Genomic DNA, 19,423 nt, shown 5'->3' on the forward strand with positions numbered 1-19,423 from the left:
ACACCCTCACCTGAAACTCACCTCGGGGGAGGGGCAGTAGGAGTCCTTGGAGTCCTCATCCCTCCCCGCCTTCACCCACACCCTGCCTGGACCCCCATGTGCTTGTAGACCGACAATAGGGGGAGTGGGGAAATGAGTCCCGGAGAAAGCAGTTAGAAGAGTTTGTTGTTAGAGTACAGTGACAGGTGATAAGGGCCCTTAACCATGCGAGGGGACCTTTTACAAAAAATATTTTATTGATTTTTCACAGACAGGAAGGAAGAGGGACAGAGAGTCAGAAATGTCGATGAGAGAGAAACGTTGATCAGCTGCCTCCTGCACACCTCCTATGGGGACGTGCCCGCATCCAAGGTACATGCCCTTGACTGGAATTGAACCAGGGACTTCTTAGTCCGAAGGCTGAAGCTCTATCCACTGAGCCAAACCGGTTTGGCTAGGAGACTTTTTTTTTTTTTTTTTTTTTTTTTAATTTGTAAAGTTCATACACTAAGCTCAAGCATTTAAAACTAGAGATGCTTCACCCCAGCTTGTTAGGCTCAGTGGATAGTGTCATCCTGCGGGGGGGAGGTGGTGAGAGGGGGCGGAGAGGTTTGGGGGGGGGGGAGAACTGAAGGATCCTGGGTTCAATGCCAGTCAAGGGCACATGCCAGGGTTGTACTTCAATCCCCACTAGGGGGTGAGCAGGAGGCAGCTGATTCTCATCATTGATGTTTCTATCTCTCACTCTCCCTTCCTCTTTGAAATCAGTAAAAAACAAAACAAAAACCAAAAAACTAGAGATGCTTCATTCACACATTAAATACTTGAGTGCCAAGTATATGCAAGACACTGTACTCAGTGCTTTGGGATTTGGTGTATTGCTATTAATAAAAAAAGGAAAAAAAGAAAATTAAATAACACCAGGAAATTAATATGATTGCAATTTAAAACTTATTTTGCCAAATGGACATTTTAAAAATTGCCATTATAAAAGCAAGGACTTAGATTGTTTTATTTTAAATATATATTTATTTTTGGGTAGTAATACCAAAAGGTAGGAAGGATAACAGTGAAAGGTAAATGTCCCTCCCAAAGAAGCAACCATTATTACTTGAGAAAAGCCATTTAGCACCAAAAAAGTAGGAATATAATCTTAAAAAAAAAAAAAAAAAAAAATTGCCCTGGCCAGGGTGGCTCAGTTGGTTGGGCATTGATTGTCCCATGCACCAAAAAGTTACTGATTCAATTCCCAGTCAGGGCACACACCCAGGCTGTGGGCTCAATCAGAGCATGCAGGAGGCAGCCAATGAAATGTTACTCTCTCCTCCCTTCCTCTCACTCTCAAAAAAAAAAAAAAATCAATAAAAATAACTTAAAAATTATTGCTTTGAGGGGGGGGGAAAGGGGGAGTAGGGAAGGAGGGAGGGAGGGAGGGAGAAAGAGAGAGAGAGGGAAGGAAGGAGAGAAGGAGAGAGGGAGGGAAAGAAGAAGGAAGGGAGAGAGAGAGAGAGAGAGAGAGAGAGAGAGAGAGAGAGAGAGAGAGCGCGCGATTGGTTTTGTTGTTTCACTTAGTTAGGTGTTCATTGGTTGATTCTTGTATGTGCCCTGATTGGGGATTGAAACTGCAACTTTGGTGTATCAGGACAATGCTCTAAGCAACCGAACTACCCAGCAAGGGCCAACCAATAAACTTTATTTTTAAGAGGAATTTTAAGTTCATAGCAAAACAGGTTGCCATATACCCCATGCTCCCATATTTGTTTTGTAATGCCGTCAGCAATGAAAAATGAAGTATACAGGCACTTAGGAAAATTCGCAGCGGAGGGCAGGCTTTGTGGTTGTGTACCACGTTCTTGTACATGCAGCTTCTGTGCAGCAGCCGCTCATGGGGACTGGGATGTGGCTATTTTACTGCAAAAGTAATTGGCCACTAGCCGACTGCCTTGGCTCTCTCCTAGTGAGTCCCTCACCCTCCAGCTAGTCACCTTCACTCTTGACCTCATGCTCTGTACTTCCTTAGCAATACCCATGAATGATCACAAATTATTTCAAGCCCAACACACAACCCCTCATGGTCAGCTTGCCCCACTTTCTAATTGTTCCTACTTTCTTACCTCCACAACAGGAGGGACTCGCACTCTTAGCATTGGTTACATCTTCACTTTCGTTTTCATCATCAGATCACACTTTGTATACATTTGACACATGCTTCAATTTTAAACGAGTTCTAAAAATCCTATCTTTAATGTCCTATCCAGAAAGTCCTATGTGCAGCACCTATTTCTCATGGAATCTCTAAATACAAAAATTTCATATTCTGAGTGTCATCCTGATGTATAAATTAAATTACTCTGAAGTAGGAAGATCTAAACATTCTATTTCTAGAGATTAATTTTGCTTCTCTCAGGATGAGCTAGCTCAAATGTGCTGAGCAGAAAAGGCAGCTGTTACCGTTCCTTAAATCCACAGCTTCAACATGACCTTTCATGGGAGATACAGACAACCTATAAAAAATGTCTTCATTCATAGACTAGACTGATAGATTAGAATAATTTTCTAGAGTGATTGTAACCAAGTGCCACAAACTGGGTGGCTTAAAACAACAGGAACTTAATCTTTCAGTTCTGGAGACTAGAAGATTGAAGTCAAGATGTCAGCAGGCCTGACTCCCTCTGAAACCAGTAGGGGAATATTTCCTAGCCTCATCCTCCCTCGGGTGGCTCGCTGGCAATCTTTGGTGTCCCTTGGTTGAGGCTGCCTAATGTCAAGCTCTGACCTTGTCACATGGCCTCCCTGTGTGTCTTTCTTCATAGGCTGTCTTCTTAGGACATCAATAGGACTTCATCTTCACTGATCACATCTGCAACCATCTGATTTCCAAATAAAGACAAATTCTGAGGTCCTAGGTTCAGGACATCAGCATCTCCCCCCCCCCCCCCCCCATGGGGAGAGACACAATTCAACCCGTATCAAGGGAATAAGGTAAACTTCACATATTTATTATTTTAGTTTTTATATTGATTTTGAGAGAGAAAAGGGAGAAAAACATTGGTGAGAGAAACATCTTTGATTGCCTGCCTCCTGCATGCCCCCTACTGGGGATTAAGCCCACAACCCAGGCTGGGTATTGAATTGGTGACCTATCGGTTCATGGGTCAACACTCAACCACACTGGCCAAGCCACAATTTAAGTTTTGAGGGCAACTCATAAGGCAGCATTTTTGTTTAATGGAGACAAAATCATATTTACAAGGAAGTGCATAAAGCACATGTGCATATATTATAAAGCAAATACACATGTAACCCCCACTGCTGCTACCAGAGAAGGCCTGGATGCCCTTCCTTCATCAAAACCCACCTCCAGATGTTCCCAGCATCCCACACTGCATTTAGTCCTCATGCTATCCTGTCCCTCCAATGTGTGACAGTTCCTCATTCTTTAAAATTTTTACTTGATTGTTTAGAGAGAGGGAGGTGGGAGAGAGACATCAGTTTGTTGTTCCACTTGCTTATGCATTCACTGGTTGATTCTTGCATGTACCCTGAACGAAATGAACCTGCAACCTTGGTGTATCGTGACAATGCTCTAATCAACTGAGCTGCCCATCCAGGGGAGTTCCCCATTTATAGCCTTGATATTTTTGATGATCACTGGACACTTATTTTGCATGATGTCCACTTTGGGGTTGTCTGAGGTTTCCTAATGATTAGTTGAGGCTATATACTTTTGGCAAGAATCCCACAGGTGCTGGGCAGGCAGCTCAGTTGGCTGGAGCACTATTCTGTGTATACCAAGAGCTTGTGGGCTCTATTCTCAGTCAAGGGCCCACACCTGGATTGCAGGTTTGGTCTTCAGTCAGGGCACCTATGGGGAGGCAACTGATAGATGTTTTTTCTCCATTCCTCTCTAAAAATCAATAAAAACATGCCTTCTGGTGAAAATATATTTTAGTATTTAATTTGCATTCCTCCAAATATGTTTTTTAAAATACATATTTTAGCCGAAACCGGTTTGGCTCAGTGGATAGAGCGTTGGCCTGCAGACTGAAGGGTCCCTGGTTCGATTCTGGTCAAGAGTATGTACCTTGGCTGTGGGCATATCCCCAGTAGGGGGTGTGCAAGAGGCAGCTAGTCGATGTTTCTCTCATCGATGTTTCTAGTTCTCTATCCCTCTTCCTTCCTCTCTGTAAAAATCAATAAAATATTTTAAAAAAATAAAATACATATTTTATAACTATCAGGTGGTTCAGTCCTTTGCCCTTAAATTTTTGAGTTGGCCTCATGATTTTGTAAAGCTAATGAACACTGAATATATACACTGGCACTTTAAAGTTTCCCATCATGACTTCAACCAAGTAGGTACCATTGTATATATATTATTATCTTGTATATATCTCAATGCAATGTGAGATGCTCTCCTGTAAGTAAGGTCTTTTCATTTGAACACCCAAGCACATGTAAAATCTAAGGAACACAAGTAGATATGTTCGTTTGTCTATTTGTATAGTCAATTCTTATTATGAAACAGGGTTATCTTCTTTCATTATTAAGGTTTTCTGCTTATATTTTTTAGCTCATATTGTCTGCCCTATTCTGCCAACTTTATTACTGAGCTCAGATGAAGCTTCACTACCTATGAGAAAAATCAGTACTTAATATGTTCCAAAGCTAGACATGTTATTTTTTTTAGTAATTAGACACATTTTACTATCATTTACACTCCTACCCTATTGACTATTAGAAGACAGACAATTTTCCAGTTAATAACGTATATTTAAAAAAAAGCCACACACAAAAAATGTATGAAGATTCACTTTAGTTCCCATACACAAAGTGTGGCAAAAGTAGGATTACAGTTGTATAGAAAATAATAAACAATAATACAGGAATAACCTGTTTTTCCCATCCTCCCAACTGTAAACCACCATTTGCTCCACCTTGTATTGTAGAATTATATGCTACTCTTCCAAAAGTCTGCTCTCCAATCCGGTGTCTTAAATTCAGAAGAGAAACAATAACACTACTTTTATGAAGATTGCAATATTGGAAGTTTACATGTTGAGACTTTAAAAGTTATATTTATCTTTTTAGTGACTGATATAAAAACTAATCAAAGATTAAAGACTCAATTACAGTATAAAAGATTCAATTACAAGTGCCACTATTACATTACTTATGATAGGGATGATAAAGCGAGCAAAAGGAGCGGACAGTAACATTACTTTGTCAATTGACAAAGTAGATGAGATACAGAGAAAGTGGTAATGAGCTGGAGGAGTCCACTCACTACTCACCCTGCAGTCCAGGCCTAAGGCAGGTTAAGGTTGCCGTGGCAGGAGCTGTATTTGAGGGCTCTATCTTTTCTTAGGGTATTAAAGCACATGTGTTTTTATTTACTTAACCATTAGTTGCTCTTCTTACACTTTATTTATAAAAGAATTAAGCTAGACAGCATGGAAAAGAAACACATTAAACTTCTGAAAAACCTCACAACTATTTAAAATTAATAACCAGCCAGGACCATTTTGGCTCAGTGAATAGAGCATTGGCCTACGGACTAAAAGGTCCCGGGTTCAATGCCGGACAAGGGCACATACCTTGGTTGGGCACATACCTTGATTGTGGGCACATCCCCAGTAGGGGGGATGCAAGAGGCAGCTGATCGATGATTTTCTCTCATTGATGTTTCTAACTCTCTATCCCTCTCCCTTCCTCTCTCTGAAAAATCAATAAAATATATTAAAATAAAATAAATATCCAAAGAATCCTCCTCTTCTTGGTGTGGAGTGGAATAATTTCTAGTTGCCTTAACTTCTTCTACTCATCACTAGAGAGAGTGAATGGTACTATCAATGATTCTGGGTATGACCACTTTCAGGGAAAAAGTTTGTAATAAAAATACTCAAGATACTCCATTTCCTCTCCCTTTCCCCTGCCCTCCAGGAGCTGGTTAACACAAAACTAAGATAGCTGACATCCCCTAAGAGTAATACTATAGCTTTCACAGGGCACTGCTGAACATTCAGGGAAGACATAGGAAAAAGGTAAAATCATGAGCGAACTGAAGGTTAGTTTCATATTTAGAACTTGTTTATAAAGATTTCTTGTAGTTTAAATGTGCTCTTGTGCTGGTAGAGAAGAAAATATTGCTTATATTATCAATAACCAAAAGAATTTCAATATTATGAATAGTTTTATAACATTTTAGCAAAATTTTTTAAAAGGGCATTAAACATCTGACCCTTTAAAAAATATGCTTAGATACATGCAAAAGCTGTGGATGGACTAAAAATAAAAAAAAAATAGATTTTTAAAAACTGGTGTTGTCATAATAAAAAAAGAACACTTTTATACATAGGATTTTATTTTGCACTGCTATAACAATTTCATTATAGACTAGGGAAGAAAAGGGGGGGAAAAAAGGATAAAACCATCACACTGAGTAAGCTACTAAAGCTTTTCTACTTTTTAACAGGATCTTCCATCTGGTAGATTTATTGTCATATCCCCTTCAAAACAGACAAGAATTACCATATTTAAAAGATTATAGGTTACCACTGAAAGAAAAATTTTACACAGTCACTGTACATCAAGGTTGAAAAACTGTCCTGCGTGGAAAATATATTTAGAAATCATGTGAATAAAAGAAAAGTTATTGTGTTTAAGGAAAAATTGAAGTCCTCATAATGGCCACCTAAATGTGGACATTCATTCTTCTTGGAGTCACTTAGGTGTATGAAGTTCTTGCTTCTGCCCATTTCACTCATTATACTGTGTTTTTACCCAACAGCATTCATTAAGGCAAACAAATCCTTTTCTGAGGAGGTCTTAAAGAAATTGTGGACAAACAGCAAACTTTTGGCATTAAAACAGGTTAACACATACATAGCCTTTATAATGTACATTAAGCATATTTTTCTTGGACTAGTGTCAAGAGAAGATGAACATGCTTGCTAACAATGTCAAAAAGTTTAAAATTCAGTGTCCAAGCAATTCCTAACAATGCTTTAAGCTCTAAACGGTTTAGAATTTATGCAAATGCATTAATGAATTCAAGCTTGGCAAATTACACCCAAGCAGGTTATTAAACTATATATACAGAAAGTAACTGATAAATATAGAATTAAAAGAATCCTTCTGGTTTTTCCTTATAGCCTTGAAAGTTGACAAACTTTTTGAGGACAGTTCTATTAATATTAAACATTAGGTAACCACAGGTGTTGGGAAACCTAACTACACAAACTGATTTAAAATACTCAAGATGACTTTGTAGTGTTTAATACAATTCAGTTCGTAGGTAAGGGCACAAGACAACATTTAACAAAAATAATCACATCAATTGACCTAGAAATCAAATGCAAATAGTTATGAATACAATCTCCAAAATCTGTCTTTTTAAGTGAACATTAACCATTTATTCAAAGTTATACAAGAATTTGAAAGAGTAAAGTCTTCTGTGACATAAAGCCATTTCAAATAGTTCCATGTCGCAGCTGAGTGGGAGAGGGTGGAAGGAGCAGTGAGTAGCCCCATGTGGGCAGCGCGACGGTAAAAACAGACTCAACAGCAGCCTCCCCCGGCCTGCTGTCCTCCCTGACTGCCTGCAAGCGTGGCGTTGGTAGCAGCATGCTGAGGGCCGATTTTAATGCCGTTTGCCTGAAATAAAAGACAAAGAATAATACATGTAACTGGATCCAATAAAAACCCATTGCATTCTTAATGATACATTTTTACCAAACAACTCAGAAAAATATTAAGAAGATTTTTACAACAATTAAAACAATCTCTCTCAGGGGCTGTTTCTTCCTTTTAGGAACAATATTGTGGAAATATTTCTGAAAACAATCACTGCAAGTCATCTTTAAAAGATAAAACTATGTAAAGCCTATGCTGCTCTAATACAATGTCAAATCTTCTTTCTAGACAGCATTTCTCTTCCATGTTGAATCAGCTGTACAGGCTAAGGGCATAAGAGTGTTCTGTGTCATCAATAATTTCTATGATCCCCAAAGACATGGCAGCTTGCCAAGAACCCACACACAGAGCAGTTCTTTCATTCATCAAACTCACACTTCTGTCTTAACCCTCACTCCCTCAAGTGGATTTTACCTAAAAATACAACACTTTGAGAAAAGTAATACAGTAGCTTCAGAAATTAAGCTCTTAAGGAAACTTTACGTCACAGTAAATCTCAGATTTATAGTGCTTGGCAGTTGTTCTGCAACAGTAGTAGCCTTGGGGTTTCTGGCACTAGCTCAGTATTGACAGCAGCTGATGTGGTTTCTTTTTCGCTCTTTTGACTCCTCTTTAATAAAAAGCATGCCCTATGGCTCATTGGTTCTGCCCCCTCTGGGCTGGTAGCAACTTCTTGAGGAATCAAGGAGTCAGATTTGGCATTTGGCCAAATAAATCGCATGGCCTGTTGGCTCCTGACAGCACGTTACAATCAAAGCTGCACCAGGCCCAGTGCAGCAGTCAGCTACTATATGAAAGCAGACAGAAACGATGAACGTGCACTTTTACGGAGAGGCTCAATTACTGCTCAATTTACACGGCATTAGTCTTTGAATGGTGTTGCCTTTAAATTAACACAAGATCTATTGCCATATAAACCTAGAAGATAGGATTTAGGAAACATAATACTTCAAATTAAAACAAATGAGAAAATAAAGTTCTTTTTAGAAAATTTAGGCCAACTATTTGATTTCAGCAAAGAATACTGAGGCAAATAATAAAGAGCCTCATTTATGTATATGCCAAGAGACAGATATGCGATGGTTTCCTAATACAGTGCTTTCCTAACTGTAACTGGGTGAGGAGTAAGAGTTCTGCTCTTGGAAGCAAAAAAGCTTGCTATAGAATGGCAAATAAATAATACGCTATAGCCATAAAGTGGGGGTTCAGGTCAAAATGAAGACCTTTTAAACACTCTGAATTGTATGTTTCATAGCTTTACATTTTATCCTAATCATGTTGATCAAAGTGGGCTCAAAATAATTTTAGAGAAAACAAACACAAAACCCCCAGAAAAGCAAACTAGTGCCAATGGCCAATTACATATATTAATTTAGTTTCCTGAAAACATACTATGCTAAAGTAAAAATAATTTCCAAACTAGGTATTTCCCACTTTCATATCAGACAACAGGGAGATCATCTGCATTAGTGACATAGCACACGCATTTACACAACTAGAAAATTATTCCCCAAAGCAGATGACACCATATGGACATGTGGATGAAAGTGGATTTTCTTCTCTTTGGAGGATTTATATTATTTTGCATTGCTTACAACAAATGGATAGGGTCACTGACTTTAATTCATTTGCATAGAGAGAGGGATGCTCTACTAGAACACAAACATTAAACTATTTTACAATATCCAACAATTTTCAGTTATATGATTTTAAACTAATGTATTAAATGACAACACATATCCATTTTAGGATTAAAGAATATAAAATCATGAATCCAAGTAGTAATTAAAATTGTTTTAAATTAATTAAAAGTACATGATTATCTAACCACTATGCTGTACACCTGAAACTAATCAAACAGTAAATGTAAACTATACTAAAAAAACACACAAAAAACACATACAAATAAATATTAGCCAATAACTTTTAAATGTATATACCTCATTATTAATGTCAAAGACTCCTTCTTGGATTTTTTCATAAATTTCTTTCGCTGTATTAATAAATGCCTGAAATATAAGGTAGAAAAATTGGTTCAAATTATTTAAAACCACATAGAAAAAGGTTATTATATAAAAGCTATATAGAATATCATAAAGTTCAACATAAGGAAATCAACCCATTAGTCATATGTTATAGTAATAAAGGACAAAAATCACATAATGATGTCAATAGATGCAGAAGAAGCATTTGACAAAAACCAACAATCTTTCATGGTAAAAGCACTAACAGAGTAGGACTAGGAAGGAAATTAACCTGATAAACAGCATCTAAGAAAAACTGATGACTAACATTGTTTCCAGTGGAGAAGGCTGAAAGCTTTCTCCCTAAGATCAAGAATAGAACAAGAGCCCAGCCAGCATGGCTCAGTGGTTGAGCGTTGACCTATGAATCAGGAGGTCACGGTTCGATTCCTGGTCAGGGCACATGCCCGGGTTGCGCGCTCATTCATTGATGTTTCTATCTCTCTCTCCCTCTTCCTTCCTCTCTAAAATCAATAAAAACATTTAAAAAAAAGAACAGAGCAAAAATGTATAGGAATGTTCATTAGCATTATTAGCAGCAATAGCGAAAAGGTAAAAAGACCACAAATGTTTGATGATGAATGAAGCTCAAATGTGGTGTAGCCAAATAATGGAATTTTGTTCAGCCATAAAAAAATGAAGTACTGCTCCACGATAAATATAGGTGAAACTTAAAAACATTATGCCAAGTAAAAGAAGCCAGAATAAAAGACCACATTTAATTTGATTCCATATATATGAAATGTTCGAAGAGGTCAATCTGTAGAGAGAGAAAGTAGATTATTGGTTGTTAGGGATTCAGAGAAGGGGAGAAATGGAGAACAACTGCTAATGAATATGGGGTTCAGGTTAGGGTGATGAAACTGTTCCAAAAATCAGTGGTGATGGTTGTGTAACTTTGAGAATATGCTAAAATCCATTGAATTGTACCCTTTAACAGCACACAGGAGAAAAACATGTCAACTATATAAGCTGTTGAAACTAGCTTACTTATGAAGGTCACTGTTCCATACAAAGTCCTCTTGGTCAGGACAATGTATCCTATATAATATCCTATATAAGAAAGAGGTAATATGCAAATTGGTCATCACTCCAACACACAAGATGGCCGCCCCCATGTGTTCAAAGATGGCCAGCAGAGGAGGGCAGTTGGGAAAAACCAGGCCAGCAGGGGAAGGCAGTTGGAGATGATCAGACCTGCAGAGGAAGGCAGTTAGGGGCGACCAGGCTGGCAGGGGAGGACAGTTAGGTGGTGATCAGGCTGGCAGGCAGAAGAGGTTAGGGGCAATCAGGCAGGCAAGCAGTTGGGAGCCAGAAGTCCTGGATTGTGAGAGGGATCCCAGACTGGAGAGGGTGCAGGCTGGGCTGAGGGACACCCCCTCCCCCCCATGCACGAATTTTGTGCACTGGGCCTCTAGTTACTTAGTTCAGTTAGAGACCGAAAAATCAAAGGATGCTTATCATACAGAGACGAAAAGGAAGCTCATGCCACATTGAATAAAGTTTCACCCTTTTTTCATACAGCACACTACTAAATAGCAACATTAATCCACATTCTATAGTTATGCAAAATATGAAAACATTTTATGCAAGCATTCCCAATGCTATGTAAGGTGTTTTTAAATTATCAGATTTGAGAGATCACAAAAAATAGTATTAAGACGACAGGTCCTCTTTAGCATTCTATAAAAATTCATAAAGATATCTTTTCTTTACTACCACTGAGACAGACTTAATTCAAAATTTGAAAAGTAAACAGCATTCATGGAGAGGAACAAATCACACCTTTCGTCTTTTCTACACTGGAAATATCTGACTCCTGAACTTGCCACCAGAGCTTTTGTTTCCTAATTAACAGGACTGATATGTTTTCACCTTTAAAGGCCTTACAGCTCCCCAGAGTAATCAATCTACTGCAGCTCAATTACTGCACCAAGAACACACCAGTCAGGGAAGGAGACATGAATGACTGCGGCAGGAGCAGAGATATGAATATGCATAAACTCTAAGTGGCTGATCGAATCATCAGAGAGGGTCATGAGAATTTGCAGCAAAATAATGAGAAGAATTAATCACTGCAGATTCATAAGGCACTTGGGAAGTGAGTGCACCTTTCATGTGTGTGCTGGAGTTAAAGGGAAGGAGAAACGGGCTTTCAGCCAGCTATGAGCTGATTTACATTCCTCAAAATTGAAGTTATCCTGATAAATCAGGAAAAACTTAACTTTATTTCCAATAACATGGCAATTATGGTGATGGCCTCAGAAAACAGGCTGACTAAATACTGAAGTGAACAGATTCATAAATTCACAGGGCTGGAATTCCTTATAGGGGCACCCGTATGTGTACATTTCACCAGAATGTTACACAGAGCTACAAGGTTCTATAAGTGAGTTACAACTTCATATAAACACTTATGTTATAAAAGTCAATATTAAATGTGCAATAAATTGACATTTTGCTAAAGAGTTGATGAATCACTTTAAAAACTGCCTTAATAAAAAATAAAATAAAACCTGCCTTAAGAAAGCTATGCTACATAAAATTTCCTGATCACTATTAATTCTATTGCCTAAGTAGTACTTATTATAGAGCAGATACTAGTAAGTGGATTGTTTAACTACATCATAGTGAAAAATATTTAATATTATTAAGTGATTAATTACTGATCAATTTTAATGAGTCCTCAGAGTTTAAAACCCAATGTGACAAATGTACACATTAATGTACCTGCTTTAAAAATGTGCGGTTATAAACAGAAATTATCCAGTTCCTAAATACAATGAACATTAAAGGCTTATTAGAGCTCAAATGAAACATTTAAGATAAGAGTCTTGGGTGTCACAGACAATATCTATCCACTAAAACTGCAAAGCATCTCAAGAACTTGGAAAGACAAGAGATACACAATTATTACAATAATTGGCCAACATTTTCTTTAATTTCTCATCTCACTCTGGTCACTAAAAATCAAGCCCCATATATATTTTTCAAGGGAGAAATGTAACATTCTGAAATATCTCTAGGGAAAAAAATGAGGAAATTAGCAACAAGTTAAATAGATACTAGAAAGGCTTTACTTTAAAAACTCATGCTTTAACAAGATAGCCTTAACTTAAAATTCCTTCCAATTTTAGAATTTTAACCAGTTCTACCTTTTCTATTTCCCAGGCTAAAGAAACAAATTCTGAGGCGGGGGAGGAGAAATAAAGAGAGCAGGCATGAGGGTGTGACTGTGCACCTGTTAAGTGGGGGTGAGCATGTGCAGCATTGGCGGGGGGGGGGGGGGGGGGGGGAAAGAGGGATGGGGGGACTGGCACTTGACAGCAGCTGTGGCAACAACAGACTGGAGCAGACAGCTCCTGACGGCAGAGTGCAAGTGTTAATGAGTCCAAGTCATCCCGGAGAGGGAGGCTCAGTATTTTCCGTTTAACATAAGAAATAGAAAATACGTTTTTAAGAACCTTTATCATTATTACAAGTTTGATGTATACAAGGGTAAGATTAAAAATCTATGTGGAACACTTATTTCCTTAATATCAGAAAAATGAGCAAGCTGATGACATACCTACAGAAAAATTTTAACATCAGTTAACACAATATTTGTGAAACATGACATCTTAAAGATCATTACAGGTTTTGTGACACGTAAGTTGAACTGTAAGAATATTATGTTCATATATACTTCACATTTCATATACAGTCTATCCAAATATTAATAAGTTATAGAATAGGAAAAAATATTTGCTGAGAAACTCATGTCAAAGGATTGCATTATCAACCCAGTAAACACACAATATCTAGGCAGATCCATGATTATGAAGTATAAACAGATTTCCTTGCAGCCAACTTAATTTGGCGAGCCTCCTGCTCTCCCACACAGGGCTCCACTTCAGTATTTTACCATTTTACCATTAGCTCTCCCCCTTTGCCCTACTTTGATTAATTGCCATGTTCAGTCCTTTACCTTCATTAGCCATTAATTGCCTTCCACCTCAGACACTAATCTTTCAACCCTTAGCAGTAGTTATCTGAATGGTCCTGATAATATCTAAACTTAACACATCGTGGGAGAATCATGAGCATTCTCGTGTTTTCTTATTACACAGTGTTTTACATAAATGTTAAAGGCACGCCTTAAAATTAAATACTCATTGTATTTTGAAGTTATTTATCACATGTTCTTGCAAGTTAATATCTTTTTAAAGTATGATACTTTGTACAAGTTTTTGGTACTTGTTCAATAGAAACCTACCTGGCCACTGGGTAAAGCTAACAATAAAACTACTGGTGTGCAATGTGTTAAGTAAATTTCCAGTGACTTTTATAGCACAAAACAAAGTAAATGTAAGGCAAAACTATAAATGCCTTATGATTCAAATACATATTCAGCAAACACTAACACCCTACCTTTATCATATGTCATTTACCCAAGGGCATCTATTACATTGTTACCACAGGTCAACACTTCTCTAGGCACTATGGAAGATACAGGAAGAGGATGTAGTTCCTATTGTTGCTGAAATAAACAATTTAGTTGGGAGAACCTAAGCACAGGGCTGAACTCTGTTGAAGATGCAGGAAAAATAAACATTCTGTGCTGAGTGGCATAGGGAGAACATGTGCAGGGCAGGACTGAGGCAGGTTTGGCTACAGGCCGTGCACAGTGTGCTAAGAGGGCCTTCACAGCTGAGGAGAGAGAATAGAGGCAAAACTGTATTTTTATTATGGTTTAACAGTTTTAAAGGCAAAACACTGAAAATAAATTCTCTACAACAGAGTAACACAAATTATTTCCTTATGTAACATGCTGCCACCTGGTGGAAAGATAAAAATTACAGTGCCTGTTAGGTAAGAATTCAAAATAAATCGAAGTACCTTAGTTTTATTTAAACATCTTGAACAAATGCTAGAGACAAAGTACCCTGTAAAATAAGCTAAGTATCCTGTAAAATAAGCGACCCTTTACATAACTAAAATGCTGTTTACTTGCCTTCTCAATTGCTAACAATGCTATGGATGTTACAGGTGTCCATTTGCCGAAGCTAACAGTAACCAGTATTTACTAAGTACTTACTATAGGCCAGTCACTATTCTAAATGATTTATATAGGTGTCGATTACTTCTGGAAAAAAATCCAAGGAATGTATAAAAATAAGGAAATTAATTTTCTTTCATTTGCTTTCAAGAAAAGCTGGCTGTACCCTAGCTGGTTTGGCTCAGTGGATAGAGTGTGGGCCTGCAGACTTAAGGTTCACAAGCTCAATTCCAGTCAAGGGCACATGCCCAAGTTGTGGGCTGGGTCCCTCAGGAGGGGGTGTGTAGGAGGTAGCCAATCAATGATTCTCTCTCATCACTGATGTTTCTATCTCTGTCTCCCTTTCTGAAATCAATAAAAATATATTAAAAACATGTTTGTGGGATGAAGGTATTACACTTACTATAAGATTAGCAGAATGGTTAAGGGTGGAGCTCTAGAACTAGACTGTGTAGGTTCAAATCTCATGTGTTGCGTTGAACTCACTGCTTAACCTTTCTGTAAACAGGATAATAATGTCTACTTCATATTAATTGTTGGGAGGATGAATGTAACGCATTCATGAATATAACACAATGAAAACAGTGCTTGTCCTGTAATACTTGATGCACGCTAGCTTTTCTCATTCAAATACGTGAGTGTGGTGACATGTGGGGAATGAGAGGAGAAGAGGACACAGGTGCTGGATATAAATGTGCCCTGAAACACTGCAGCCTAAAGGAGGGAAACTGTGATCAACGCTCTTCAGTGAACTGATAGCTCTTGATTAAATAAAACTAAACACTTAAAAAGTAAATTAGCAACAAGTAATGTGAGCCCTAAAAAATAAAACATATTGAAATGAGTCTTAAAGATAGGAAAGTTTTGGGAAAAGAACATTAGACTAGAATTCAAGATTGTGCAGTTTAAATACAAAACTCCTTCAAATTCTAAGACTTTAAAATGTTCTGATTTTATTTGATTGAGCTTCAGTGGGAGAGGACTCATACATACATCATCCAATATAGTAGCTTTCAAATTGTATTTCACGGAAATCCTGCAAGGGCCACTCATAGGGATGAGGTAGGAGTAGGCAGTGCCCAGTGAAGGGAGACCATTTTCTCATCTCCCCCCACTTCCCATCGCATCTCACCCCCAATTCCAAAGCAAACACAGTCTACTTTTATTTCTTTCATACTGAGCTTCTTGTGTTTCATTAAAAGAAAGAGGACTACTGCTATATTTGGTTTAAAAAGCACACGTCTCACCTCCATGAAAAAGCTTCTAGTTAAAAATTATTTTGGATTTCTAGGATTGAGAAGTACTTAATATTTGTGATTATTTTCATCCTTTGTGTCCTTCTTTCCCTTTACAAAGACTAAGAGCACCAGTAAATATTTATTAATGATGACAGAAGGTGGCCTAAACAAATCTTGACCAATTTTACCAGGAAAATAAAGGCGGGAAGGAACTGGAATAATTAAGTTAGAAGGGGATGGGAGATTATAATATTTAAGAATTTCCTGTCAACAACAGATATGCTTAATTCCTTAGTAATTTATTTCTTTCATTAAACAAACATTTATTGAGTACTTGATTAGTACCACGCATCGAGCGTACTCATAAATTACGAGTATCTTTAATCTCAAGGGGATAGTACAGGATAGATGTAATTCAAAACTGAAACATAGCATGGAAACTTCCATAATAGGGAAAATGTGGCATGAACAGCTGATGGTAAACATTGTCAAGAGAAAAAACCCTGAGTGAAGGCCTGAACAATAAGCAAGCTCCTATTCATTTATTAGGAAAACTGAGGGGAGGAAAGAGCATTCTGGACAGAGGGGAGGATTTTAAGCTCAGTTGGAAGCTGAGGTCAGACAGACATGTCTAGAAGTGGCCCACCAGACATCAAGGCAGGAAACAGGTGGGAGACAATATGAGAGGGCAGTTTAGCAGGGGTGGGGAATGTCCAATCCGTGGGCTGTATAAGATCTGAAAGTACTTGGTCTGGCCCTGCCAAGGCATTAGGAATTAATAAAATGTTTGAACAAATATAGCAGGGTAACTTTAAAAAAACACCACCATTTTAATTGATTTGAGAGGAAGGAAGAGGGAGAGAGAGAAAGAGAAACACCAATGATGGGAATCACTGATCGGCTGCCTCCTACGTGCCTCCTACTGGGGATCAAGCCCCCAACATGGGCATGTGCCCTTGACCAGAACCAAAACTGGGAATCTTTAGTCCACAGGCCGAGGCTCTATCCACTGAGCCAAACTAGCTAGCGCTAGCAGGCTAATTTTTTGATAACTTTGTATGGCTCACGAACGATGTTAATGCCCTTGATAGAAAAAGGTTCCCTACCCCAGGTTTAAAGGATGAATTATAAGGAGATAAAGCTGACAAGAGGGAGACCAGTAAGGAGTCACTTAGTATCTACTTAGGAGAAAGTGGCAGGACTTCTTAAGTAGGGTACGAAGGGTAAGGTGTTTAAGGAGGATTCCACTTTTAGCTTAAGTGATTAAGATGGAAGGGTATGCCGTGAATTGAGATCAATTAAAAAGGAAGAAAATCAGGTTTCAAGGATGGAATGAAGTTATTTTATACATGGAATTCTAATGCTTATGTAATATCCAGGTGGGAAAATCTTGGTAGTTGGTGATTTATATATAACTGTGGGTCTATGAACATATACTACAGATCAATGTGTGAGTGTGTAAGTGTGTGATCTGCACACATTTACATCAGCATGATTTTCTTCAGTAAAGTTCAGCTATCCTGGTTTAAAAGTACAGAAGATGAATGTAACTTTCTTTAGTGTGCTTTGGATCATCCTTAAAGTTGTCTAGAATGATGGCTAAATAAGGATAGAGAAGCTGATGCTAGTTAGCAAAATCTTCCAATGTGTGCAAGAGAGTAGTAAATATTTATTAAACTAAACTCCCCTTAAGCCTGATAGAGAGTCAGGTCAGATTTCCAGCGGAAAGTCCTGACAACACAGCTCAAGGCAAGTAGGATGTGTTCTCAATCAAATTAAGTCTGTGGATTTTCGAGTACAGGAACAGGACAAAAGTTTTAACAAGAGACCTTGAAATTGGTCTTCTTAGTTACTAAAGTCTTATCAGGTCATGTGTTTCCTCCTGACATAGAAATCCACCTATCTGATGTCAGTTTAGATGGCCTGGCAGGTTTCAGCAATCTGTCTCAGGGTTAGCTGGCTGGATTTTCATCTTAGCTCTATCTTTAGTACTTTAACAGCTAATCCAAGAATTTCTAGTACTGATTTTTCAACAGTTTTAAGATATTTTTAATTACCAGACTTTTGCCTCACTTTTCCACATAGACACACACATACACTGTCATAGAGGGCTAAGATAAATTAGTGCTCAGGATAAATGAATGAATGCAGAGAAAAGAGCATATAAATCCTGTCGGTAGTGGTATAGGGAACAGGGAAGATATGCTATGTATCATTGCCAGAGGAGGCTCAAACTTGACTATATCTTTGAAGGGTCAAGCAGGAAAGAAGGGCATTTCAAGTACAGAGAACACTTTCTGTGGAGGGTCAAGAGCACTACCCAGCTGCTGGCTCTTAGTTTAATATAAAGAACACACTGTGGGGAGATGGCGGAAAAAGAGACTTGTATTATAAGCAAACTGAATTTGATTCTGAAGCTGTGAGGAACCACCAACATGATTTAATAAAATTGGGGTGTGACATTCAATTTTCATTTTTAGAAAGATCTCACAGACAATAATGTAGAGCAAGCATGTCAAAGTCAAAGGCTAACACAGGCCAAATAAATGAGGCATATGCCCTGTGGGCCGTGAGTTTGACATGCTTGGTGTAGAGGACTGAAAAAAATAAAGACAGGGAGTCCAAATAGGAGGCAATGAAGGAAGAGGACAACTTGGAGAGATATTAAACAGGTGGAAATAACAAGACACAAGTGGAAAATGATTCATGGTCATTTATTCAATGACTGAATAAATGACTGTAAAGGGGTTGGAGAAAGGGACTGCTCTAGGATGTAGGATACTGAAGTTCTGCAGGAGAGAAGGGTTATCAGTTCAGCTGGCGTGTGGTAGACTGGGAAGGTCTAAGAGCCACTCATGCAGAGATGTCCAGGGAGCAGTGGTCAATGTGGAGCCGAACACACATGCCAAGAAGGGTATCTGAAATCATGGACCTAGGTGACATTTCAACATGAAAGAAAAGCTGGAAAAGGGCCTGGGAAGACTAGAAAGGCATAAAGAGGAGAAAATGGTATTGGAGCTAAGGAAAAAGAAGTTTATAGAAGTAAACAAACAAACAAACAAACAAAAAACCCCAAGGGATTAAAGAAAGAACAGAAAAGCATTTGTTAGGTGAGGCAATTAGGAGTTCCAGTGTGACCTTGGACATGCATGGTAGAGGAAGCCACTGAGATGTGAAGAAGAATGAGGAAATGGATATGTGTCTTACTACAAGCTATAAGAAAACATATCCAGAACCAAAAATGACAGATTTTTATTTTAAGATAGCTGAATGTGATTATGTAACTATACACTGAGAGCAAGAATAGGTAGAGGAAGAGAGGCTGAAGATGATGAGAGATTTTGAAGGAATGTCTGAGGAGATGGGAAAGGACTCTGGAAGATTCCTCAGTTTCCATACGCCTCAGAGTGAATCCATGATCAGCAGCATCAACATCACTTGAGAACTGG

General features: G+C 38.2%; 1 protein-coding gene and 1 long non-coding RNA gene across 2 annotated transcripts in view; one reads left to right on the forward strand and one right to left on the reverse strand.

Moving 5' to 3' along the window:
* The first annotated feature begins 3,299 nt into the window (after positions 1 to 3,299).
* On the forward strand, positions 3,300 to 6,409 carry LOC311612254. Its single transcript, XR_014793259.1, has 2 exons — positions 3,300 to 3,516; positions 4,825 to 6,409. It is a non-coding gene; the product is annotated as an uncharacterized lncRNA (long non-coding RNA).
* The window catches only part of RAB2A (RAB2A, member RAS oncogene family), a 65,805-nt gene continuing 52,707 nt past the window's right edge, over positions 6,326 to 19,423 (reverse strand). The window contains exons 7-8 of the mRNA XM_084865096.1: positions 9,615 to 9,683; positions 6,326 to 7,635 (exon numbers count right to left, since the gene is read on the reverse strand). Of these exons, the coding sequence (XP_084721222.1) occupies positions 7,540 to 7,635; positions 9,615 to 9,683 (165 nt within the window). The 3' untranslated portion in view covers positions 6,326 to 7,539. The remainder of the gene's footprint in view (positions 7,636 to 9,614; positions 9,684 to 19,423) is intronic.

The sequence above is a fragment of the Pipistrellus hanaki genome (genome assembly GCF_964339955.1).
Source record: "Pipistrellus hanaki genome assembly, chromosome: 17".
NCBI lineage: Eukaryota > Metazoa > Chordata > Mammalia > Chiroptera > Vespertilionidae > Pipistrellus > Pipistrellus hanaki.